We start from the raw sequence: 26967 nt of genomic DNA, 5'->3' as shown, positions 1-26967 counted from the left end.
TGCTGTACAGTAGGACCTTGTTTACCCATTCTATATATAATAGTTTGCATCTGCTAATTCCAAACTCCCAATCCATCCACTCCCCTCTTCCACCCCTCCCCTCCTCAGCAACCACAAGTCTGTTCTCTATCACTGAGTCTGTTTCTGTTTCATAGGTAAGTTCATTTGTGTCACATTTTAGGTCCCACATGTAAGTGATATCATATGGTTTTTGTCTTTCTCTGTCTGACTTTCTTCACTTAGTATGATAATCTCTCAGTCCATCCATGATGTTACAAATGGCATTATTTCATTCTTTTTGATGGCTGAGTAATATTCCATTGTATATGAATACCACATCTTCTTGATTCATTCAACTCTTGATGGACATTTAGGTTGTTTCCATGTCTTAGCTACTGTAAATAGTGCTGCTGTGAACATTGGGGTGCATGTATCTTTTTGAATTAGAGTTTACTTTGGATATATGCCCAGGAGTGGGATTGCAGGATCATATGGTAACTCTATTTTTAGTTTTTTAAGGAACCTACATACTGCTCTCCATAATGGCTGCACCAATTTACATCCCTACCAACAATGTAGGAGGGTTAGGGGCTTACAGTTTTAATAGCTGCCCTCCCCTGCCTTCACTAAGACAGGTTAGACAGCCTCTAGGCCCTGTGATTAAAACTACAGTGGAGAGATGAATGAGGTCCGTGGGGTTCCAGAGGAGGGAGTTCCAGAATCTTCCCCAGGGGACTTCCCTGTTGGCACAGTAGTTAAGACTCTGCGGTCCCAGTGCAGAGGGCCCGGGTTTGATCCCTGGTCCAGGAACTAAATCCCACATGCACGCTGCAAGTAAGAGTTCTCATGCCACAACTAAGGAACTGAAAAGCTGCAACTAAGGAGCTGGTGAGCCTGCCTGCTGCAACTAAGACCCAATGCAAATAAATAAATAAATATTAAAAAAAGAATATTCCCCAGATGATAGCACAGGGTTGAAAAAGGCTTCATGCTGAAAGCTGGGCCTTGAATACTCCTGGACCTGGTAGCTGAGTCTTGAGGCACTTTATACAGTGGCCAGGGGAAGCTTACAACCCCAGGGGAGAGGAAAAGATGCAGACTCACCAGATTCAGGAAGTGGTTCAGACAGTGGCCTCTTGGAGGAACAGACAGAGAGGAACCTAAATGGAAACCAGAGAGACTGGAGAAGGGGAGGAGGCCTATTTCACAAGATCTAAGAAGTGCTGGGCCAGAAATTGTGTCCTGGTGGGGAGATGGAGCTAATCCAGGCACAAGGGTGAGATCCTCTCCTTGGCTGATATTGGGAGTCAGGCACCATGCTACTCAATGGACATTCTCAAGACCTGGACGGAGGACCCAGGGGAGAACCAGGCTTGAGGGATGATGCAGAGTCCGGCTTGGGATACACTGAAAGCAAAGCACCTGTGGTCAATCAGGGAGAGATGTGGAGGAGGACACTGGGATTCAGAACCTAGGAGAGAAGCTTGGGCTGGAAACAACATGGGAAGCCTCAGCAGAGCCCGGCTGTGTCTTCCCCTTGCACTTGAGTGCAAATCATTTCAAAGGTTTACTGAGTCCAGTTTATGTGTTGTGTCCAAGGCTAGGCTCCGAAAACACAAGGCTGGACATAGTACTGTCCCAGCCCTGGGGAAGCTTGTAGTTTGGTGGAAATCAGAGTTAGAAACTTACGAGGATCATCTTTTTAAAGCTTAATGTAAATTTTATTCAAGAGTAATATTCATATAGAAAAGAGCACACATCACAATTGTTTGACTCAAAAATGTTTCATAGGGACTTCCCTGGTGGCGCAGTGGTTAAGAATCTGCCTGCCAATGCAGGGACCATGGGTTCAAGCCCTGGTCCGGGAAGATCCTGCACGCCACAGAGCAACAAATCCCGTGCACCACAACTCCTGAGCCTGTGCTCTAGAGCCTGGGAGCCACAACTACTGAGCCTGTGTGCTGCAACTACTGAAGCCTTGGTGCCCTAGAGCCCATGCTCCGCAACAAGAGAAGCCACTGCAATGAGAAACCCACGCACTGCAACAAAGAGTAGCCCCCGCTCGCCGCAACTAGAAGAAGCCTGTGCACAGCAACAAAGGCCCAATGCAGCCAAAAATAAATTTGAAAAAAAAAAAAGATAGGAGTAGGACCCAGTATTAAAAAAAAAAACCACCTTTCATAGAGTGAATATATCTGAGCAATGAATGCCCAGATCAAGAAACAGATCCTTACTGGAAACCCCAGGATACCCCTACTGCCCTCCTACAGCCGCTACCCACTGAGGGTAACCAGTATGTGGACTTCTAATACCTAAGATTAGGGTTGGTTTTTTTTTTTTTTTCAGCTGTGCCACATGTCTTGTGGGATCTTTGTCCCCCCACCAGGGACTGAATCTGGGCCCTCAGCAGTGAAAGCTGCTTTTTAACTATTTTTTCCTTCTTTTTAAGATTAGTTTTGTCTGAACCTCATATCAAGGATATCACATAGTATGTATGCTTTGTGTCTGGGTTCTTTCACTGAACATTGTTTGGAAGATTCATACATGTTGTGTGCAGTTGTTACTTTTTCCATTGCATGAATAATTTACTATCTATTTACCTGTCTTACTGTTTTTGTTTTTTTTTTAGACTGAAGTATAGTTGATTTACAATGTTGTGTTAGTTTCTGGTGTACAGCACAGTGATTCAGCCATATGTATATATATGTATATATATATGTACTTTTTCATATTCTTTTCCATTATGGCTTATTACAAGATACTGAATATAGTTTCATGTGCTATACAGTAGGACCTTGTTGTCACCTGTCTTACTGTTGATGGGAATTTGGGCAGGTTCCTGTTTTCAGCCATTACAACAAGCACTGCTATGAACACTCTTGTATACATCGGGTGAACATGTGTACGTGCTTCTGTTGGGCGCACACCTGGGAGTTGAATGGCTGTCTCATGTGCTCAGTGTTAGTAGAGAGTGACTAATGCTTTGCCAAGTGGTTGTACCAATTCTCACTCCTACCAGCAGTGTAGGAGAGTTCCAGTTGCTCCACATCTTCACCAACACTTGATGTTCTTTAAGGAAACATTTTTTACTGTGATGAAGTATTCATGACATACTGGTTTAACCATGTTTCAAGTGTACGATTCAATGGCATTAAGCATATTCACATTGTGCAGCCATCACCACCATCCATCTCTAGAACTTTTGCATCATCCGAAACTGAAATTCTGTACCCACCAAACATTAACTGTCCACCGACACCCCCAGTCCCCAGCCCCTGGTAACCACTATATAGTACTTTCTAAAAAATCGTGGTAAAAAAAAATAACATAAAAATTACCATCTTAACCATTTTTAAGTGCACGGTACAGTAGTGTTAATTATATGCACATTGTTGGCCATCAAATCTCTAGAATGTTTTCATCTTGCAAAAATGAAACTCTACACCTATTGAAGAGGAACTTCCTAACTCCCCTTCTCTGAGTCTCCCCCAGGGCCCCTCTACCTTCTGTTTCAGAGTTTGATTTCCTTAAATACTTCCTATAGCTGGAATCATGCAGCATTTGTCATTCTGTAACTTGTTTATTTCACTTAGGGTAATAACCTCAACACTTGATTTCCTTGATATTATTTTTATTATCTTAGCCAGTGTAACTATGCTGTTGGCACCATTGTGATTTTAATTTTTATTTCCTTGACAGCTACAGAAGTTGAATGCTTTTCTGTATGCTTATTGGCCATTTGACTATCTTGTCTTTCTCTTCGGTTGTCTGCCTTTTTCTAATTGATTTGTGGAAGCTCTTTACATAGCCCTTTAAATTTTTTTTCAAATTTATTTATTTAAAAATATATTTATTTATTTATTATTATTATTATTATTATTTTAATTTATTTGTTTTTGGCTGCATTGGGTCTTTGTTGCTGCATGCGGGCTTTCTCTAGTCAGGGTGAGCGGGGGCTACTCTTCGTTGCGGTGCGCGGGCTTCTCATTGTGGTGGCTTCTTTTGTTGCGGAGCACGGGCTCTAGGCATGCTGGCTTCAGTAGCTGTGGCACGCGGGTTCAGTAGTTGTGGCTCGCGGGCTCTAGAGCACAGGCTCAGTAGTTGTGGCGCATGGGCTTAGCTGCTCCATGGGATGTGGGATCTTCCCGGACCAGGGCTTGAACCCGTGTCTCCTGCATTGGCAGGTGAATTCTTAACCACTGTGCCACCAGGGAAGCCCTCAAATTTATTTTTAAATTATTTATTATTAAAAAAATATATTCGTTATATATTCTGGGTGTCCTTTGTTAGATACATGTATTGGGAAATGTCGTCTCCATCCAGAGAGGTAAATTTAGATTTACTTAAAAAAATAATACATGTTTTATCTCCTCCCTCCCAGAAAAACAAACAAACAAAAAATAATTCATGTTCTTAAAAACAGTCAGGCAAAATAGAAATACGTGGTAGAGCCAAAAGCTGACATCTCCCTCCATCCTGAGGTAAGCTTAACACATAACAAGGTAGTTAACAACTCCCAAAGTGCATTTTTCCCACTAAACAATGTCCCTAATGGATATTATCCCCATTTTACAGAGAAGGAAACTGAAGCACAGAGAGCTAAAGTGACTTGCCTGATATAACACCCTTAGGGTTACCAGGGCCTGGATTTGAACCTAGGACTCTCTGTGACCTTTAGCCACTCCAAGGAGCTTCACCTTCTCATTTATAAGCTCTGGCTCAGAGGGCAGTCAAGTCTTCAAGAATCGGTGCCTGGTACACATTTTCTTCAGAGATGCATTTTCTGGGCTCCAGCCTGGTTCTGGGGTTGGGGGCGAGGGCATCATTTCCAGATCTTGATCTCTGAGTACTCGGTGGTGTCCTGGTCTTGAAAGTTGTGGGTCCTCAGCCTTTGGAAATTGAGGGTGGCATAATGGAGCTCCTGCTCCTTCCCTGAGGTGGAGGTGGCCGGAGCTGGAGTCTGGTAGTCTGAGGGGCTGTCTGAACAGGATTCATTGGGGTGACCCTGAGTGGGACGAGAGAAGAGCTTCAGAGCTGGCTGGTGAGGTCTGGAGAAGGGAACCTGGGGCTTGAGGGGGGCAATTATTCCCTTATCCATTTCACACCCATTTCCTGAGGATTCACTCATTCATTCACTCACTCATTCATTCATTCCTTTAATCATAGTGGTCTGTTCTTCTTATTACTCACCCCACTGAATGCTTACAACTTCCCTCCATGGATGATATAAGTGTTATCCTCATTTTACAGTTAGGAAAACAGACTGAGTGAGCAAGGTGAATTGATTCTTCCACAGACAAGATCCCTGACCTTGGACAGTCTATGAGGACAAGGAGACTGTATGAAATTGTTGTACACTCAAAACTTATCGAATTGCAAATTGTGACTTGATGGACCGAAGCAGGGTGCTGTGGGTGAGAGTCACAGAGGTCTGCAGGAGACCCGCACTACCCTCCAAGGGCTCACAGTGTGGTGGGGACAAGCCTGTGGTTATTACAGGGATGCGTGATGACAGTCGGTCTGGTATAGGGCAGGGGAATATTTAAATGACATAAATTGGCATGACATAAAAAAAGAATGAAATAAAACAGAAACAGACTCACAGACATAGAGAACAGACTTGTGGTTGCCAAGGAGGGTGGGGTGGGGGAGGGATGGATTGGGAGTTTGGCATTAGCAGATGCAAACTATTATATATAGAATGGATAAACAACAAGGTCCTACTGTATAGCACAGGGAACTATACTCAGTATCCAGTGATAGGGCTTCCCTGGTGGCACAGTGGTTAAGAATCTGCCTGCCAAGGCAGGGGACATGGGTTTGAGCCCTGGTCCGGGAAGATCCCACATGCCACGGAGCAACTAAGCCCGTGCGCCACAACTACTGAGCCCACGTGCCACAACTACTGAAGCCTGTGCGCCTAGAGCCCATGCTTTGCCACAAGAGAAGCTACTGCAACGAGAAGCCCATGCACTGCAACAAAGAGTAGCCCCCGCTTGCCGCAACTAGAGATAGCCCACATGCAGCAATGAAGACCCAACGCGGCCAAAAATAAATAAATAAGTTCATTAATTAAAAAAAACAATATCCAGTGATAAACCATAATGGAAAGGAATATGAAAAAGAATGTGTGTATATAAATATATATATATGTGTATATATATATATATATATATATATATATATATATATATATATAAAGCTGAATCACTTTGCTGTACAGCAGAAATTAACACAACATTGTAAATCAGCTATACTTCAATAAAGTAAATTATTTAAAAAAGAATGAAATAATGCCATTTTCAGCAATATGGATGGACCTAGAGATTATCATACTAAGTGAAGTAAGTCAGACAGAGAAAGACAAATATCATATGATTTCACTTATATGTGGAATCTAAAAGAATGATACAAAAGAACTTATTTACAAAACAGAAACAGACTCACAGACAGAAAATAAACTTATGGTTACAGGGGAGGCAGGGAGGGATAAATCAGGAGTTTGGGATTAGCAGATACACACTATTACATATAAAACAGATAAACAACAGGGTCCTACTGTATAGCACTGAGAACTATGTATAATATCTCTTAATAAACTATAATGGAAAATAATCTGAAAAAGAATATATATATAGAAATCACTTTGCTGTATACCAGAAACTAACACAATATTGTAAATCAACTATAGTTCAATTAAAAAATTAATTAATTAATTGGGGCAAGAAAGATGACTGAGGGCTTGACCAGTGCAAATGGGATCAGGACAGAGGAAATCTCGAATGCAAATGCACGAAGTCACAAAGAGTGAGCCCTGCCTGGAGATATAAGGATCCTGGAACCACTTACAATATGGGGCAGAGGCGGGGGGATTTGCACACCAACAAGTATGTCTGCAGCACCAGCTGGGTGTCCTACAATTCAGCTCAATTCTGACACTGTTAAGAGCTCAGTCCCAAGAGACTGCCCCACCCTCAACCTCACTTGCCAATCACAAGTCCCAGATTCTCACCCACGCTTCTGACCAGACAGCGGTCGATCAGAGATTCCCACAACCCCTCTCCTCAGATTCCATTAATTTGCTAGAGCAGCTCATAGAACTCAGAGAAATATTTCACTTATTAAATTAGCTGTTTTTTTTTAAATTAAAGGCTATAACTCAGGAACAGCCAGATGGAAGAGATGTGTAGGGCAAGGTATAGGGAAAGGGTGCATGCCTCTCTGATTGCATCATCCTCTTCACATCTCCACTTGTTCACCAACCTGGAAGCTCTCTGAGCCCCATACTTTGAGGGGTTTTATGGAGGCTTCATTCCATAGTCATGATTGACTGAATCATTGGCCCTTGGGGATTGAACTCATCCTCCAGCCCCTTTCCTATCCCTGGAGGTCAGGGCGTGGGACTGAAAGTTCCAATCCCCCAACTGCATGGTTGGTTCTCCCAGCAACCAGCCCCCATCCTTAGGTGCTTCCCAAAAGTCACCCCATGAATATAACAAGAGATACCTTTATCACTCCCATCACAGGAAAGTTCAAGGGTTCTAGGAGCTCTGTGCCAGGAATAGGGGATAAAGACCAAATATATATTTCTTATTATAAATCATAATATCATAGAATATAATAAGCTCATTTTGTGGGGAGAGACAGGATGCCGGCTGGAGAACTTGGCAGAGGACAGATCACAGAACACCAGACTGAAGAATTTGGTCTTGATTTCCTAGGCCTGCGCTGTCCAGTGCAGGAGCCCCCAGCCACACGTGGCTCTTGAGCCCGTGAAATGTGGTGAGTCAGAACAAAGATGTGCTGTGAGTACAAAATGCATACTGGAGTTCAAAGTCAAAGAAGAAAGAAAGAAAGAAAGAAAGAGAGAAAGAAAGAAAGAAAGAAAGAGAGAGAGAGAGAAAGAAAGAAAGAAATGAAGGAAGGAACCAAGGAAGGAAGAAAGAAAGAGGGGCTCCCCTGGTGGCACAGTGGTTAAGAGTCCACCTGCCAATGTAGGGTACATGGGTTTGAGTTCTGGTCCCTGGAGGATCCCACATGTAATGGAGCAACTAAGCCCATGAGCCACAACTACTGAGCCTGCACTCTAGAGCCCAAGAGCCACAACTACTGAGCCTGTGAGCCACAACTACTGAAGCTCTTGCACCTAGAGCCCATGCTCCGCAACAAGAGAAGTCACCACAATGAGAAGCCCACGCACCACAATGAAGAGTAGCCCCCACGCACTGTAACTAGAGAAAGCCCGTGTGCAGCAACAAAGACCCATGCAGCCAAAAATAAATAAATATTTTTTAAAAAAGAAAGAAAGAAAGGGGCAGGGGGAGGGTGGGAGGAAGGAAGGAAGAAAGAAAGAAAACAGAGGAAGGAAAGAAGGGAGAAAGAGAGGAAGAAAGAAAGAAAGAAAGAAAGAAAGAAAGAAAGAAAGAAAGAAAGAAAGAAAGAAAGAAAGAAAGAAAGAAAAAGAGAAATCTCAATAATTTGTATGTTTATGTTGACTGTTGATGACATGATATTTGAAATAACACTTTGGCTACGTTGGGTTAAATAAAATATTATATTAAAATTGATCTCATGTTCCTTTCTACTTTTTTAGCGTGGCTAAGTGTTACGTTATATACATGGCTCGCATCATATTTCTGTTGGATCTAGACGGTGGGGAGCAAGCACAGGGTGACCGAAGGACAGCTGTTAGGGGAATTTCTTGCCGAGAGCTTGTTCGGGGAGGAGAGATGAAGCCAGCAACCCAACAGACAGAATGTGAGGGCTCAGCAGGGAAGGGGCCAAAGGGAGATGAGCTTTGCTAAAAGGAAGATGGACAGGACTTGGGCAATTCTTGGCTCTGGGAAGTGATGGAGGGGGACGAGGAGAGGGTACAACAGGAAATTCAGGAGGAAGAAGAAATTTGGAGGTGGGGAGGAGGAACTCATTTTTTGAGGTGCTGAGTAAGCTGCTATGGCCCCTGTTGGGGGAGAGGTGTCCAGTGGAGACACTGGATGGAAAGTTGCCCACATCACACACCAGAGAGATGGAACTCAACGCTGGACGGACGCCATCTCTGCTTGATGCCTTCTCCGCTGACTTCTTCCTGTAGATCTTCACTCTGAAAAGGGAGACCAGGGCCTTTCAGCTTGGTGGACTCACTGCACGGAGCCGAGAAGGACTGACTGAATGCAGGCTGGCGTCCAGCTGCAGAGACCATGACCAGAACACCTGTTCCCTCCTCCAGGACGGCTGGCACCAGAGTCCACACTTGGCCAGGATGTCAGGAGGCTACATTCCTGATGCCGCTTCAACTAACTGCCCTCCTTCCTGGCTTCATCACTCTACCAGGGCGCTCAGCTCGGAGCTTTGAGTTTTGAAAAATTCTTTGAGTCTCCCCCTCCTTTGCCCCTTGCCCCCCATACCACCACCTCGGGAAGTCTTGTCCCAAACTGGGGCCACCACTCACACAAAGAAGATGAGGCAGAGAGCTAGCAGGGCTGTGACGCCAGATCCCCCGACGGCCCCCCAAACCACACCGGTCCTGGGTGCTGGCCTCCCTGCAGATAAGAGACGTGAGGTGACCTCCAGTCTCCCTAAGCAGGCACCTAAGTGACCAGCCTTCTCAAATCCATGACCCACGAGTGTGCCCACTTCTATCCAGGACTCTGTCCTTTGTCCCCCATCCTTCTATATGACTGTAGCCTCCTGTGTCCCCAGCCCCCACCCCAGCCAACTGACAGAGGACCCTGAACTCTAGTTTCCCTTTTGCCCCGAATCAGGCCCATTTCTCTCCCTCTCAGTATCTTCTAGGATGCAGACTCGTGTGTCCCCTTTCCCCGGACACGGCCCTTCATAGCTCCCAGACCCGGCAGCAGCAGGACAGTGGCGCTCTGGGCCCCGTGGCCGTTCAGGGCCTCGCAGCTGAGTCTGAGGCCAGAGCTGAGCCCCTCGCGGAGGCTCAGGGAGCTGTTGGCCCAGGGCCCAGCCGAGCTGGAGGTGACCTTGAAGGAGGCGTTGCTGAAATTCCCCTCCAGCAGCCCCTCCCCCAGCCGCCAGCGCAGGGAGGGGGCCGGCTGAGCTTGGGAGGAACAGTCGCAGTGCAGACCCTCATCCTCCTGGGAGCAGGAGGGTCCCAGCAGCTGTGGGGCGTCTGTGGGGAGAGATGGGAGAGATCAGAGGAGACTCTCCCCTCCTAGAACCAGGCGTCCTTCCCTCAGGTGTGTTCCAACTCACTTTTCACAACGAGGCTCAGAGATGCTTCCTTGGAGCCCAACGGATGCTGAGCTCGGCAGACATATTTCCCATGGTCCCCCAGTTCCACCCGGGGCAGCTCCAGGACCCCAGGGTTCGAGGAATTTGAGGGGCTCAGGGTCAGGCTCCCCCGGGTCCAGCTCATCATGGCAGGAGGGTTGCTGTCGGCAACACAGTCCAGGCGTAGGAACTGGCCCTCCTGGACTGAGAGAGATAGGATTTTGCCCAGAGTTTCAGGTCCTGGCAAGACAGAGAGAAAGGTAGCTTCAGTCTGCCTGTCTGTCTCTATGTTTCTTCCATTGCCTAATGGCTCATATCTTCCTTTTTTGTAGCATTTGTCAATTTCCTCTGTGTAAAAACTCCCATCTTGGCCAATGTCAAGCACCTAATTTGAAGCCACTGAACCCAGAAGTGGGAAAAGATGGACACGATTGCACAACTGGCTCTCACCAACCAGTAAGAGCTAATCCCAGTACATCACTGGATGCAACTTAAAAAAAAAAAAATGGCGAGAGTTCCCTGGCGGTCCAGTGGTTAGGATTCTGTGCTTCCACTGCAGGGGGCATGGGCTAGATCCCTGGTTGGGGAACTAAGATCTCACAAGCCACACGGTGCGGCCAAGAAAAAGGGCATGTTTTTGCCTAGCAAAATCACCATACACTAAGTCAAAAGCCCATGATTAGGCTGGAAATAAATCCTTTCAACTAATACACAGATGATTGAGTTAATATGAAAAGAGTTTCTTCAAATCATCAAGAAAAAGACCACAAAGAAGTACACATGGGGCTTCCCTGGTGGCGCAGTGGTTCAGAGTCCGCCTGCCGATGCAGGGGACGCGGGTTCGTGCCCCGGTCCGGGAAGATCCCACATGCCGCGGAGCAGCTGGGCCCGTGAGCCATGGCCGCTGAGCCTGCGTGTCCGGAGCCTGTGCTCCGCAACGGGAGAGGCCACAACAGTGAGAGACCCGCGAACCGCAAAAAAAAAAAAAAAAAAAGAAATACACATGGTTTTTAAACACAGTGAAAGATACTCAACCTGTTCACAAAATGATAATGCAAGTTAACATGATAGTGTATTCACTTATGGAATCAGCAAGGATTAAAATGTTTAGCAGGGAAATAGACACATAGCAGGGGGTAGTGTAAACAGAACAACTTCCATGTAGCTCCATTTGGCAATATCTGTAGAAATTACAAACATACCCTTTGATCTAGGACTTTCTTCTCTCTCAAAAGTTATCTTCCAGACCCACACATTTGTCTTGTCTTTGCAAAGGATTGGAAACACCATAGTTTTCCACTAACAGGAGACCTGTTAAGTACTTTATCTTATAATATACTTCTAGTTGGAAAGCCACGGGGTCATCACTAAGAACGAAGAAGGTTTCCTATGCACAGATACAGGAAAATCTCCGAGATATGCCAAGGTTGAGAAGAAGGCGAGTTCAGTTTGTAGAAAGGTACCAACGTCACTTCCTTCGTTGTGACAGATATGCCATGTGGATGGAGGATTTTAATGATGAGGTGAGAGATTTGTGGAAAGTCTCTGTACCATGTGAGTCTAAAATTACTCCACATGGAAAGTTTATTAAAAAATAATAATAGAGACGCAAAGCATGTGGGTAGTATGGTCTGCATATGTGTGTGTGTTTTAAAATGTATATGTGTAGGTTATATTCGAAAAGATAACCAAGAGGGGAGATACACAAGTGCTGAAACTATTTTATTTTTATTAAATTTTGCTAGGGACTGAACTATGTTCCCCTCAAATTCATAGGTCAAAGCCCTAACCTCCAGTATGATGGTACTTGGAGGTACTTGGATGGGTCTTTGAGAAGTTATTAGGGATAGATGTGGTCATGAGATGGAGATTCTCACGATGACGTCAGTGTTCTTATAAGAGATACCAGAGAACGTAGACAAAAAGCAGCCATGTACAAGCCAGGAAGTGAGCCTTCACCAGGAACCCAAACAGCCAGCACTTTGATCTTAGACTTCCCAGCCTCCAGAACTGGGAGAAATAAATTCCTATTTTTTAAGCCACCTAGTCTCTGGTATTTTATTATGGCAGCCTGAGCTAACACACATTGTATGCTTATTATTTTATTTTATTTATTTTTTAAACTACGTTTTATTTTTTGTTTTATTTATTTATTTACCTTGGCTGTGACATGCGGCATGCAGGATCTTAGTTCCCTGAGCAGGGATCGAACCTGAGCCCCCTGCATTGGGAGCGTGGAGTCTTAACCACTGGACCACCCGGCAAGTCCCGTATGCTTACTATTTTAAACAATAACATTAAAATGAGGGAAGGAAACGGAAGGAGTAGGTGGGGTCTAGATCCTAAGGAGAATGAGGGCAGGATATGGGACAAGGATGCAGCCCTGGCAGTGGGGACAGCCACGTCCAACAGACAAGGAAGAGGCCACGTGATACCTCACGAGAGCAGGGTCAGCGAAAGGGGGAGGCCAGTTTGTAAGCTGATGAGCCGGTGGCGGCTTTCCCACTTCTGCTGTCCCCACCCCAGGTCTGAGCCTCTCTGCCGCCTGCGTTCTGAACCCCACCTCTGCTCCAAAGAGCAGAGACACTTCCACTTCCACCACAGCCCTGGAGAAGAGAGGTTTAGACCTACCTGTGCCTTCTTTCCGGAACACTCTGATGGTCGGCTTCTGGGGTGCATCTGGACAGACAGACATAACTGTCCCCTTTTCGGTGGCAGGAAGGTAGGCCTTGGCCCTTTTCCCCCAGAAACATTAGAAACAGGAAAAGGGTGGAGCAGTGTCCTCTTTCCCTCCTCCCCAGTTCCAGCTCGCAGGGCTCAGCAAGCAGTAGCCCAGGCCCTCCCTCCCTCCCCTCCCCAACGCCCTCCACCCTCAGGGACCCCGCGTCCTGGCCCCGCGCTCACAGGACACGTTGAGCCTGATGGTGCTCTCTGTGCTCACGCCAGCTCCGGGGAAGGTCACTCGACAGGTGAGGTTGGTGCCATGGTCCTGGGGCCCCAGGGTGAGGGTGAGCACTGAGGAATGGCGGCTCTTGGGGTGCAGGGAAGTGAGGGCAACCCCGATCCAGGAGAAGGTGTGGGGTGTCCCCCTCTCACAGGCCCAGGGCACTGCACAGGTGATATTCCCGGGGCGGCCAGATTCTAGGGGCCCCTGGACGTGGATGTCGGGTGTCTGTGTCAGAGCTGAAGAGGAGAGAGAAACAGACCCAGTCCCTGGAGGGGGGACCCCGAGCGTGCCCCTCAGAGCTGTCTCTGCCCCAGGCCAGCCGCAGCGTCCTGTCCTCCTAGGTCCCCTTGGGCCCCTCCCAGGATGATAAGACAGGGGGTCCCCTCCCAGCCCTGCCCTGGGGGCCCTCAGGGCCCCTGTGTCTGTGTGTCCTCTCCTTGACACCATCCTTACCTGTTACATGCAGGAAGAGCAGGTTCTGTGTATAACTATATTTCACATAAGACCCTCTCTCCACCCTAAAGAAGTATTTCCCTGTGTCCCCCCGCTGTGCATCTCTGATGTCCAGGGAGCATCTGTAGTTCCGGGGGTCTCCAAGGAGGTAGAATCGGCCCTGGGTGTCCGTCAGCACCTCACGACCTGGGTTGTTTGTGGCCACTGGGGCATCCAGATTCACACTGGCCCCTTCCTGGAACCAGTAGCCGTGAGCTGGGACAGAGTTGTTCCATTTTTCCCGGGGATAGTAGAAGGAGCAGGGCACGTGGACACACAGGCCCTCCTGCACCGTCACGGACTCCTGCACCTCCAGCCAGAATCTGCCATTCTGAGCCAGGGACCCTGCGGGGGAACGAGGATCAGCCGCAGCCCCTGCCCTGCCCACCCCTCTCCCTGAAGCCCACTCACCTGCCCACAGCAGGGACAGCAGCAGCAGCGGTGGTGGCAATAGCAGCATCTTTGGGGTAAGAGTGATGGGACCTTTGTGTCACAGGATTGAGAGGAAGCCCCCACAGGAAGCCCAGAGCTGAGGTCAGAAGGTAACCGACCACAAAAGAGGAACTCAGCACCCACATGCTGCCAGAGCTGCGTGGACCTTGGAGGGTAACCACTTCTACTTTCCATATGAGGCCCTGGTGAGGGTCACAAGCAGCAAATACAGCCCAAAGGTGTCTCCCGGATCCCTGTCCACAGCCTGTCCCTCCCACACCTCTGTCCGCAGGAAATCAGGCCGGTCAGTCCCCGTCAGGTGTGAGATGCAGGAGGTGCAGCCGGGGAAGCTCCATGCATGAAAGACGGGGATGGGTCCTGCCAGGGTGAAAGAGGTGGTGATTAGTTACTGGCATCGTAACAGGGAAGAGCCAAATCTGACTCCATGTTGGATCTGTTTCTTTCACTTTAACCTTTGCTTCCCGTTGCTTTTGTTCACTGAAAGGATACTGTCTATACATAATGGCCTGCCTCGGGGGAACCCTGCCCATCTGCCTGAAGGTTAAACCAAAGGGCCTTCGTTCAGGGAAACATCTGGACCCTGTTCCACCTGTGGCTGGCTGCAAGAAAGAAGAAATGAACACATCCCCTCCCGGAGGCTGGCCATTCCAGGTGATATTTGCAAAATTTATGGCCTTTTCATTTTACTTCCTCATCTCCTCTCCCTCTCTGTGCTGTAAAAGAAACTGGCATCCAAACACCAATGAAATGGTTTTTCAGAGACACTAGTCTGCCATCTTCTAGGTCTCCCAGCTTTCCGAAAAAGTTGTAGTTCCTTCCCTCAACCCTTCGTCTCCGATTCATGGGCCTGTGGTGAGGTGGGCAGAGCGAGCTTGGACTTGGTAACAAAATGAACGTGACACCGGCACAGGAGCACCGCTCCTTTCAGGGGAGCGGAGCACAAGGCAAGAATGCGACAGACTTTGTCTCCATCCTTGAGAACTTCTCAAACGCCCCAGCTCCTGCTGATACAGTGTGAGATAGGGGCAGTCCAGAGAGAGGCTTGGAGGGAACCCCATCACTCTATGCAGCTAGAAAGCGAGTTCCCAGGTATAAATGGACAGAGAGGTTGGGACCAGGATCCAGGAGGGTGGTCACAAGGACATGCAGGTGGTCCCGAGGCTTCCTGACCTGCTCACAGCCCCCTGCCCCAGGCCTCCCTGGTGTTGACTGCACACGCCAGGCTTGGGAGCCGGGCATTGGGAGCAAAATGACAGCCCAGCGTGACACTGGGGGATGCCAGGTTTTGGAGAGGTAGGTGGGCCCTGCACTTCTCCTTTCCAAACCTCAGTTTTCTCATCTGTCACATGGAAGGGTCACAATGTCCCAGCCTCGTCTGTGGGAGAATCTGATACAAGGACAGAGGTGGGCGTTTTCTACAGACTCTTCTGCGGCTGTCATGCAGGTCAGGTGTCTGGCCCTGCCCATTCCTCAGGGGTCATTCTGAGTCCCACCCTCAGCGAGAAGCTCGTGGTGGTCAGCACTTCCCTGGGGCTTCCTCACCTGAGGCCTTTCATGAGGGGGTCAGGGGCACAGGCTCTGCTGCAGATGGCTCTAGGCTTGAGCTTGGTTCCCTAATGCTTGCTGTGCCACCTTGGGAAGGGGCTTAACCTCTCTGTGCAGAGGTGTGCCTATGCTCACATGGTGTTGGAAGCTGAATTGTGTCACCCCCCAAATTCATATGTGCATGTCCTAACCCCCAGTACCTCTAAATGTGATTGCATTTGGAGACAAGGCCTTTAAAGAGGTAATTAATATAAAATCAGGTCATTGGGGTGGCCTTAATCTAATAGGACGGGTGTCCTTGTAAGAAAGACAGATTAGGACACAGACACATACTGAGGAAAGACCACGTGAAGATACAGGGAGAAGACGGCCATCTACAAGCCAAGGAGAGAGGCCTCAGAAGGATGTATATATATGTATAACTGAATCACTTTGCTGTACAGCAGAAATTAACACAACATTGTAAATCAACTATACTTCAATTAAAAATTTTAAAAATTTAAAATAATAATAAGAAGAAGCCAGCCCTGCTGACACTTTGATCTCAGACTTCCAGCCTCCAGGTCTGTGAGAAAATGAATTTCTGTTGTTCAAGCCGCCCAGTTGGCAGTACTTCCTTACGGCAGCCCTAGCAAGTGAACCCACCGGGTCACCCCGAAGATTTGATGTGCTCGTTTGTACAAGTGGAGTGCTCAGAGCAGCCTAGAGCAGCCCAAATTGACGCGGCCCACACAGTGGCCAGTGGTCAGCCTGCAGGATGGGGCCACTCCGAGGACAGGAGGAGAAAAGGGAATGAAAGAGGTGGTAACCCGAGGACACCTCGGCTTCTCCTCCTGGTCTCAGAGTGGCGGCAGTGAGAGGTGGCGTGAAGCGACATCTTAATTCGCTGCCCAGGAATTGAACCTGGGGAGCCTGGATGAAAACCAGGAATCCCAGCCACCACACCCCCTGGTTCTTGCTCCCAGTGAAAAATGCATTTCTCACGGAGGCAAAACTGTAAAAACAGGTACAAAGTTTATTATTAGAGACACAGCACGACAACAAGTGGGAGAGCACACAGAGAAACAGTTTGCTTAGTTGAGACAGAAGCAAGGCAGAGACGCACACCCGGAGGGAAAGGGTGTGGGCCTCCCCCTAATGAGGAGGAGCCCCATAAAGAGGCGGTTAAGTCATTCATATTCAGCAGTTCTTCCGTGTCTTTGTTTACCTTTGGCCAATTATCTGGTTTCTTTTTCCACACCTGACCTGCCCTAGGACCCTCAACAGCATGCGTGCGCAGCTTTTTTCCAAGATGGATTCCAGCCCAGAGGTCTATGGGACGGACTTAGCATCCACATACTGTGGGGCGGTGCCCCCTCCTTTTTGACCCCCAAGGAGCCTTTCTGTGCATATGCAACGTTTCCCTTGCCCCAAGGATGGGAAGTGTATGACCTCTTGATCTTTTAACAGGGTTTGTCCCACTCTGTCCAATGTCTGGTTATTTACCCTATTTCTGTTGCTGGTTTTTATATTGAGGTGCAGATCTCGAAAGATAGACAGGAGTCTGGTCATCACTATGTAGTCCTGGAGCCTGTTGGTCTCTTGCTTCAGGAAATGTAAACAGGGGGCTGGGAATGAAAGTCCGGCCTGGAGCCCATCTTCTTCTCACCCCAGGAAGTGTGAACAAGAGGCCAGTTGTAAGTGTCTAGCCTGGAGCCCATCTATCTCCTGCCTCACTCCGTGCACCGGCTCTGATCTCTACTGGCCCTTACGTCACTCTGGCCACACTTCCGTTCCTCTCCTCAGGCCAGGACGTGCTGAACAGGCCTCTGTTCGGGCAGGTCCCTCTACTGGCTGAGTTGGTGGCCGCTCCTGCACCCTGGGTGCCTTTCTCCCATCTGTTGAGCAGAGTGTCCTGTGGGGTTGGGCTGAGGTGAGGCCAACACTGGAGGAGAACCAGCCAGGGTCAGGAAGGGGGGTCGAGACACAATCACAGTCTGGCGTGGCCGGGGCTGATGCAGCGGGGAGGACGGGGCTGTGGGGGCCCCAAGGAGGGAGAGAGGACACAACCTGGATGATGGGACAGGTGAGCTCATTCCTGACAATAGGATGATAACCCTTGACTGTTCCTCAGTCAGGGTTTGGGAAACGGTGGGTCTGAGTGTTCCTCCTCGTTTGGCTGTAGGGACTGGGATGACCTGACTCTGCATTGCTTTTCCGGTCCTGGGGTCCTAAACCAACCTGCCTTCTTCCTACCACTTTCCAGAATTCTCCTTTGGTTGTCTCTTGCATCATTCGCAGGGTTTATAGTTGTGAACAGAGGGAGAAGCAGGGAACAATGGGCCAATGTCATCTTGTCTGGATTGGAAGGCTAACCAACGACCTTTAATGTGTTGAGTCACGTCACGCAGGCTGACATTATCATAAACGAAAATCTGACTTAACTGTTCTTTCTGGGTGTAGGCGCCGGGTTTGGGCACCAGGACTTTTCTTACACTACACCAGAATCTTTCATCTGTTCAAGTGTCATTTTAGAAACTGGGGCATCATGCATTATCCCTGCCATGGTTTTGGTGCTGCTGGTATATTTGGTGCAGTTTTTGCTTCAACTGGTTTTCAGTAAAATTAGAGTGTTAGGCTTTTTAGGAGGAAGTTTACAAGCTCCTGCTTCCCTCTACCTTCTCAACCCAGACTATAATTTTGAACTCACTTTGAAGGATAAGAAGGTGTTAGCCAGATGACTTCATGGGGCTGGGTCTTCCTGGAAGGAGAGATGCAGGTGCGCAAAGACAGTGAGGGATGCATCAGAATGGGTTCTTAGAGAATGGCTTGACGGATAGGTGGTTTGGGATATGGTGATGGAGAAGCAGATTGGGTGAGACTAAGAATAACCTAGAACAGAGGTCAGAAAACTACAACCCTGGGGCTGCCTGTTTTTGTGAATAAAATTTTGTTGGCACACAGCCACATTAATTCATTTGCAAATTGTCTATGGTTGCTTTTGCACTACAGTTGAATAGTTGCAACGGAGACCATGTGGCTTGAAAAGCCTAAATAGTTACTATCTGGCCCTTTACCAGAAAGGTCTCCTGACCCCTGACCTAAAATGTCAGGTTGAGAAGCTTGTAAATTATTCTTTTGGGTTGAGGAGAGAGCAGTATTTTGGCTATGGTCAGCTCTAAGATTTAGGAAATTCTCTAAATGTTATTACTTGATTTTGGCTATAGCAGGATTGTAGAAGACAGGGAGGATGGAAAGGGAAGATGCAGGAATGGAAAGAGATGGTGCTGGAGGTCAAGGGATCCATGGGAGGGTTTTGAGCAGAGAGTGAGACTGACATGTAGCCGATGTGGTGCCTGGGAGAGGACATACCCAGCCTCTGGGTGAAATGTGCAAACAAACAAACAAAATGTTGCCTGCCATTTCAGTAAACAAAGGACATTGTCCGCCATTAAACCATCAACCACTGCAGTCTCCCCCAAAGGTGTGCCCTGAGGGGAATTCAGGACGGAGAACACAACGATACTGGCCCTAGATGGTTAAGGCGCGTGTCTAAGGAATAATTTCCAATAAGCTCAGACTCTTGCATCTTCCCATACATAGAAAAGCTCTAAAAGCTCTAAAGTCATTACTTTGAGATGTCTGATTTTTGTGGTTAGACATCTTCTGATGTTCGACTACATGTTTGTTTGTTTGTTTTCAGCAAAAACACCTTTATATCCTGGCTCCTCCCTGACCTCTTTGGAGCAGCTCCTCAGAGCTATGGGAGAGGCTGTCTCCCAGGCTATAGTCCTCAGTAAGATCCCCAAATATAACATAACTTGCAACTTTTAGGGTGTGTGCTTAGGTCACAATGTATTAAGACTTCTGTTGCATAGTTTGCACTTTCGTTTAATCCTCACAACCACCTTGTGATGCTGGACTTCTCACATCCATTTCACCAAAGCAGAAAACCAAGATGTAGAGGGGTAAGGTGTCTCGCATGATATCATACTCTTAATGAGTGAAAAAGCATGGATTTGATGCCAGGTCTCTCTGAATGCAAAGCCTAAGATAGTTTCCAATATAGCAGGAAACTCACTAACAGTAGTTCATACACCCATCACCTACGGGGATGTTACGTCTCTGAGGATTAGCCTGTGGGTCCCCCCTTCCTGTAGAGGACATGGACGCTCTGGCTGAGGCTGATGCTGCATTCGGTTCCTCACTTGTTCCTGATCTCCGTGTATTCTGAGTGGGTGCTCTCCTGAGGATGCATCCTATGAAAGGTGAGGGAGGCGTAATGCAGTTCCTGCTCCATCTCCAAGGTGGGGGTGGCCCCGGCCGAGCTTGTGGGGTCAGGAGGATCCTCTAACTCGGACTCTTGCTGGTGATCCTGTATGGAGGGCAAAGGAAGGGGTCAGATCAAGGTAGTTTTGGGGGGAGAAGGGTCCAGGAAGTGAACTTGACTCTGGGACAGAGCATTTATTCATTCTTCCATTCTGTCACCAAACGTTTCTGAAGGTTCCATTTATGCAGTCATCCAACAAATGTAATGCTATGGATTGTTTTCCAGTTCTACTGAGCACTCACACAGACCTATGTAGAAAATATTACTATGTTACAGGGAGAGAAACTAAGTCTCAGAGAGGGTAGGTTCTTCCCAAGGTCACACATCTATTGATCACAAACTCAACTCCTGGCCCTCTGAGGTTTCCTGTGTACCCAACGTTGGATACACAGGAGGGTGTTTATGGAAAAACTCACTTCTCCTGTGTGTCTCTCCTTTACTCTCACACTATTATCACACTCACAACACTTCTGGCACCAGATGTGTGGGTTCTTTGTACCCCCACACCAAGGAACTCTCCCACACCAGCTGGGTGTCCTACAATGTAACTCAATTCTGATACTATCTGCCTGGAGATAGTGTCAGATCCCACAGGTTAAGGGCTCAGGCCCATGAGACTGCCTCCCCCCCCACTTCAGATGTCAATCACAAGTCCAGGTTGTCACCTGTGCTTCTGACCAACTGGCTATAAATCAGAGGTTCCTATGACCTCCTCCTCAGGTTTGATTAATTTGCTAGAGTGGCTCACAAAACTCAGGAAAACCGTTTACTTACTAGATTACTAGTTCATTATAAAAGGATAGAGCTTAGGAAGGCATGAAAAGTCCGATGAAGAAATACACAGGGCAAGGTATGTGGGAAGGGGTACAGGCTTTCCATCCCCTCTCCAGACACATCACTCTCCCAGCACCTCCACTTGTTCACCAGCCAGAAGCTCCCTGTACCCCATACTATTGGGATTTTTATGGAGGCTTCCTCATGATTAAGTGATGCATCTCTCCAATGCATCAGGCTTGTCCCAACCTCTGAGCCCAGCACTTGTGGCTCCCTCTGTTTAGAGCCCTTCAACCACTCTCTTTCAGGGGCTCACACTGTGTTCCTTCACTTCCTGCAGGTGTTTTCTCAAAGACTCCCACCCCCAGGACTCTCCCTCCCATTCTTCCATTGCATTTCCCTCCATAGCTCTTATTTCCTGTGTATTTTCACTACTTACCTGTTCATTGCTTTCACCACAACCGCCCCACTCCCCTCTCAATAAATGTAAGTCCTTGACAGCAAGGGACATTTTCCACTTGTAACATATGTCTCTGTAAAAATGCAGGTATTACCCAATGCTCAGAACAATCAACAAGTGGGAGATAGTTGCTGAAGGAATAAGTGAATGCATGGGTGATGGATTTGCTCAAAAACCTCAGTGATGGCCACATTAGTCATAGCTCAAGAAATAAATGAAAGTCAGGGTTCAGAGGATGAGCATGAGTAGGGCTGGTTGATACGGACATGTGAGGAGAAGGGGACAGATGGGCAATGATTCTGAGATGCAAAAAGCTTACTTTGCTTGAGCGAGCCTGTTTGGATGAAGTGCAGCATTAAAGCTGACTCTGGTTTTCCTGCCCTAAATGTCAATCAAGTTGTTTGGCAGTGTGGAGAAACAGTGCATTTCAGACTTGGGCAGGATGGGACGACTGTCTTTGATGCAGGTAATACAGATGCAGGTAATACAGATGCAGGTAATGCAGATGCAGGTAATGCAGATGTTTGGGGGAAGGTGGGGAGGCTTCAGCAGGATAAGAACTAAGTGGGGAGCTCAGCTCAAAGGGAGTGTTTGTATCAAGCTGTATTTAGAAGAAACGCAGACATGCTTTGCAGTGTATCAGTGCAGGAAGAGGTGATGGGGGAAAGGGCTAGATCTCTGGCTGGGAATCAGGAACAAGAGTACCACTGATGAATTGGAGAACCCAGCAGAAGTATGTTTAGGGATGTATTAACCATGCGTTTCTGATGTTTTGACAACTGGGGCTTTGTTAACCCTCTAGGGATTGCCCCTGCCAGTGCTAGTCAATTTCTAGAGATTCTAAGGGATCTGCCTGCAAGCCTGCCCTTCATATTGCAAATCGATCAGCCCAAACCACTTCCTTTATCAAACTCTTACTCTCTGGACCATTATCCTCCTGCTCTCATCACCCTGGGGCCAGGTACCAGACAACTAGAGACAACCCCTACACCCCAGAGCATTCTGAAATCATTCAAACAAGACAGTCCTCAGTCTGCTTACCCTGCCTGTTCCTTCCCACGTAAACCACAAAATCTCCTGCCCAGGTTTCCTCCTCACCCCCTCTGCCTCTTGACAGACCCTGGTACTGCCTCTCATGGCCCTGCATGGTGTGGCATGCCCCTTCCTCTTGGAAACTGTAATACCTGTCTTTTTTTGCGGCAATCGTCTCCTGATCTGTTGACCTCACATACAGGAACAATAATAAATCCTACACTTTCAAAGAAGCAGGAAGGGAAAGAGCTCATTTCTGGACATGCTGAATGGAGCATGGCTGTGGGCCACCCCGGGAGACATGCAGGGCAGGCCGCATTGCCAGGATGCCCATGTCACTCACCAGGGAAGGTGACCCTGTGGCAGGGTGGATGTCCTCCATACCCACTGCAGTCCTGGCTGCCTTCTTCCTGTAGGTCTTCACTCTGATGGGAGACACTAGGGTCTGTGACACAGGTTATCTCTTTTGAGGCTGGAGTGAGTGACTAACGCAGGTCAAGAGTAGGGTGAGCCCAATATATCCAGAGAAAACCATAATTCGAAAAGATACATGCACCCCAACGTTCATAGCAGCACATTTACAATAGCCTGGACGTGGAAGTAACCTAAATGTCCATCGACAGACGAATGGATAAAGAAGATGTGGTACATATATACAATAGAATATTACTCAGCCATGAAAAAGAACAAAATAATGCCATTTTCTGTGACATGGATGGACCTAGAGATTGTCATACTGAGTGAAGTAAGTCAGACAGAGAAAGACAAATGTCATATGATATGGCTTATATGTGGAATCTAAAAAAATGGTACAAATGGACTTATTTACAAAACAGAAATAGAGTCACAGACGTAGAAAACAAACTTATGGTTACCAAGGGGGAAAAGGGGTGGGATAAATTGGGAGATTGGGATTGACATATACACACTGTTATATATAAAGCAGATAACTAATAAGGACCTACTATATAGCACAAGGAACTCTACGCAATACTTTGTAATGACCCATATGGGAATAGAATCTAAAAAAGAGTGGATAGATGCGTATGCATAACTTATTCACTTTGCTGCACACCAGAAACTAACACAACACTGTAAATCAATTCTACTCCAATAAAAATTAAACAAATAAAAATTAGAAGTGTAGAGGGAACCCAGGAGTCTTTATAACAAGACTGTAACAAGGTCCCTTCTCCCTCCCGGCTTCTGGATCTGGGACCAAGGCTGGGAACACACTCATGCCTGGCTAGATGTCTACTAGCTGGATCCTCACTACCCCTGCACCACCCCACCCTTGCTCTGGGTCCTCACAACCCCTCCAGGCCCTTCTTCTCCTCCACTGGCCCACACCCAACCCAGCTCACGTGAAGAAGATGAGGCAGAGGCAGAGAGCAAGCAGCATGGTGACACCAGCTCCCCCAATGGCCCCCTCAATCACTCCTGCCCTGGTCCCCGATTTTCCTGCAGACAAGAGAGACTTGGGGAGAATTCCAATCTTGATGAGCAGGCATACGTCTCCTCCTCTCCTCAGCAGGTAGAGAGGGGTGCCCCTCCCTTCCCACCGAGGGTTCAGCCCCTAGGTTCTCCCACCATTTGTAGGACCTCAGCCTTTTCCAGAAGGACACAGTCTATGCCACACTTCCTCTCCAGCCCACGTACTCCCAACAAACTTCAGCTCTTCGTGGAGTCAGCTATTTCTCCATCCAGGGTCTCTCTGCAAAAGACTCCAGACCTGGCCACAGCAGAGCCATGAGGCTCTGTGCCCCGTGGACATTCCAGAGAGACAGACAGACAGAGAGCACTGTGGGATGCTGAAAGGCCTTGTCTCTCCTTCCTTCCGGGGAGGGTGCCTAAATCTGCTCTCCTGGCCTCTATTGACCCTGTCACTCAGGGTCCACGGTGATCTATTGTGCCTTCAGAAGGAGGTGGAAGCAGGAAGCTTCTCAGACCTCCAGGTCAGACCCAGACAGCTCTCCTGGCCCTGCCTGGTGGCTCCGCAACACCCAGGGCAAGGGATGTGCGTCTGGGCATCACCTGTCAACAGTTTGGTGGGCACTGCTGAGAGAGCCCTAATGGGGCTCACTGTCCAGTTGGGGGGCCAGATGTTATGACGAGTGGGAATGCAGCAGTGAGGGGAGCGCTGGGCTCCAGAGAGGGGTCAGGGTGAGGGCTGAGGGGCTGACAGTCAAGAAAATGGCCCAAAGAGATGTTGGGACAATGAAACTATTCTGTATGATACTATAATGGCAGATACATGTCATTATACATTTGTCCAAACCCATGAAATGTACAACACCAAGAGTGAACCCTAATGTCAATTATGGACTCTGGTTGAAAATGATGTGTCAATGGAGATTCATCAGTTGTAACAGGTACCCCCTGGTGGGGGGAGGCCGTGTGTGTGTGGGAAAGTGCAGCGGGGACAAGGGAAGTCTCTTTACCTTCTGATGAATTCTGCTACGAACCTAAATCTGTTCCTGAAAATAAAGTCTACTTAAAAAATGCCCCCCCAAGGCCTTCGGTGACTGGAGAAAGATAAAGACCATATCTAGAATGGGCAGGGAGGAAGGTGTGGGTCACATTGGCAAGACCAGAGTCGGAGGATACTGCAGGAAGAGACCTAATGGGGGCTTCTTGTGTCCACACCCGACCTGCACCATCTGAGCTCTGAAAGTGCAGCTCTGACCCAACCTGGAAGAGACCCCACTCCAGCCAATGCCCCATGGATGGGTGGGGGGCTCCTTCTTACCTGTGCCATCCCCTAAGCACACATCTCTTGCTGGGCTCTGTGGAGCACCTAGGAATGGAAGACAGAATGTCCTTCAGTGAGAGGACTGGGGTGAGATAAGGATAGGCATCCCGCACACACACACCCAGAAGCCACAGAAATGCAGGAGGGACAGGGCTTCTGTCCTTCTAGGTCTCCTCCTCAGCCGGGTCTCCAGGGCAAGAACACCAAGCATCCCCAGCCTGACTCACCTGCCCCCATACCCTCACGCCCCGGGCGTCATGGTGCAGCACTCACAGGTGACATTGAGCTGGATGATCCTCTCCACGATCACACCACTTGTGGGGAACTTCACCTGACAGGTGAGGTTGGTGCCATTGTCCTGGGGCTGTGGGGTGATGGTGAGCACTGAGGAGAGGTGGGTCCTGGGGCCCAGGGAGGTGAGGGCAGCTGACATCCAGGAGAAGATGGGGGGCGTGCCCCGCTCACAGGCCCAGGGCACAGAGCAGGTCAGGTTCCTGGGGCGGCCAGACTCCAGCGTTCCAGAAATGAGGATGTGGGGTGTGTGCATCAGGGCTGATGAGGGGAGGGGGAGACGGGGTCAGGAGGAGGATTAGAGGTGCAGCCCCGAGATAAGCTTCAGGCTTTGGTCCAGCCCCTCTTTCTGAGCCCCCACTTGCTTTACCCCCGACCCCTCCCAGGAGGGGGTCCTATCCGAGTCCTGCCCTGGGGCTCCATGTCCTTCCCCTGAGGCCTCTCCCGGACCCCACTCCTTACCCGTCACATGCAAGGAGAGCTGGTTAAACTTATAACTCCATAACGTACTTCCTCTTTCCACACGAAAAAAATATGAACCTTCATCCCTCCTCCTGGCGTCTCTGATGTCCAGGGAGCAATTGTTGTCTCCATGGTCCCCTAGGAGGTGGAATCGGCCTTGGGTCTCTTCCTGAACTTTACGATCTGGGTTGTTTGTGGCCACAGGGGCATCCAGCTTCTCATCGGCCCCTTCCTGGAACCAGTAGCCGTGAGCTGGAACAGACTTCTCCCGGTATCTCCGGGGGTAGTAGAAGGAGCAGGGCACGTGGACACACAGGCCCTCCTGCACCGTCACGGACTCCTGCACTTCCAGCCAGAATCCGCTGTCCTGAGCCAGGGACCCTGCGGGGGAACGAGGATCAGCCGCAGCCCCTGCCCCGCCCACCGCTCTCCCCGCAGCCCACCCACCTGCCCACAGCAGGGACAGCAGCAGCGGCAGCATCTCTGAGACGGAGGGCTTCGGGGCGTCCTGTGTGTGAAAAGAGAAGGGGGAGGAGAGAGGGAGGGAAGGCTGCGGGGAGACCCACGGGAAGCGGGGAGGAACTCGAGACCCAGCTGTTCACAGAAGAGGAACTGCAGAGCCGGAGCTCGTCCCCGCCCCCCGCCCACCGCCCACCGCACAGAGCGTTCAGACAGCCCTCGGTCCAGAGACCCCGGAGACCTGCCCGGAGAGGAGCAGGCAAGGAGGAGACCCCTGTCCTGCCCCCCATCTCGGGTGGGTCCTTCCAGCGCCAGAGCCTCTGAGGACACGGAGGCGTAGGACACGGTGAGCATCCTAAGGTCCTCCCGTCTGAGCGCCGCTGTCTACACCAGGGAGCCGCTCAGCTCCTGTCTTGACCTGGAGGGTCCCAGCCTCACCTAGACCCTCGGGTGGTCGGTGCTGCAAGATGTAGGGCTCTTTAGGGTCTGTGTGAGCGTCTGGGGCAGAAGACAAGAAGGGGCTCCTGGGTGACGTGAAGGCACAGCCAATCATCCATTCACTCCTTCACCCAACACCGAGCATCTTGGGCTGGTGACCTGGAGACCAGAAGGGATACGGCTGGCCTGGTCCCTGCCCAGGAGATGCTCCCACCCGGTCCCATCACTTCCTCCCCAAACAGGCAGCACTGCCGGGCTTTAGAGCTGCATCACTGGTGAGATCGCCGTGTGTCCTGGTAGCATATTAGGTATTTTCTAAA

The 26967-nt window shown here is 48.9% G+C and overlaps 1 protein-coding gene across 1 annotated transcript; it reads right to left on the bottom strand.

Moving 5' to 3' along the window:
- Positions 1 to 2911: 2911 nt before the first annotated feature.
- LOC308605803 (sialic acid-binding Ig-like lectin 5) lies at positions 2912 to 26261 on the bottom strand. Its single transcript, XM_081216074.1, has 16 exons — positions 26198 to 26261; positions 25751 to 26131; positions 25271 to 25549; positions 24995 to 25042; positions 23610 to 23706; positions 22589 to 22670; positions 19858 to 20024; positions 17438 to 17577; positions 13634 to 14155; positions 13138 to 13416; positions 12865 to 12912; positions 10216 to 10473; positions 9848 to 10132; positions 9449 to 9539; positions 9019 to 9100; positions 2912 to 5005 (listed from the first exon to the last, which is right to left on the bottom strand). Exons 1-16 carry the CDS (start codon positions 26229 to 26231, stop codon positions 4823 to 4825), a joined length of 2976 nt encoding a protein of 991 aa, XP_081072200.1. The 5' UTR covers positions 26232 to 26261; the 3' UTR covers positions 2912 to 4822.
- Positions 26262 to 26967: the final 706 nt, after the last annotated feature.

This window comes from Mesoplodon bidens, assembly GCF_964165515.1.
Source record: "Mesoplodon bidens genome assembly, chromosome: 18".
NCBI lineage: Eukaryota > Metazoa > Chordata > Mammalia > Artiodactyla > Ziphiidae > Mesoplodon > Mesoplodon bidens.
The sequence above is the reverse complement of the archived record's forward strand: the minus strand, read 5'-3'. Positions and strand labels throughout refer to the sequence as shown.

Excerpts from the sequence above, each read along its gene's own strand:
- LOC308605803 (XM_081216074.1), bottom strand. The coding sequence starts at position 26,231 with ATGCTGCCGCTGCTGCTGTCCCTGCTGTGGGCAG. Across the intron at positions 23,707-24,994 it reads GTGCTTAGGGGATGGCACAG|GAAAATCGGGGACCAGGGCA; the intron begins GTAAGAAGGAGC and ends TCTTGTCTGCAG. Across the intron at positions 22,671-23,609 it reads CTCTGCCTCATCTTCTTCAC|AGTGAAGACCTACAGGAAGA; the intron begins GTGAGCTGGGTT and ends GTCTCCCATCAG.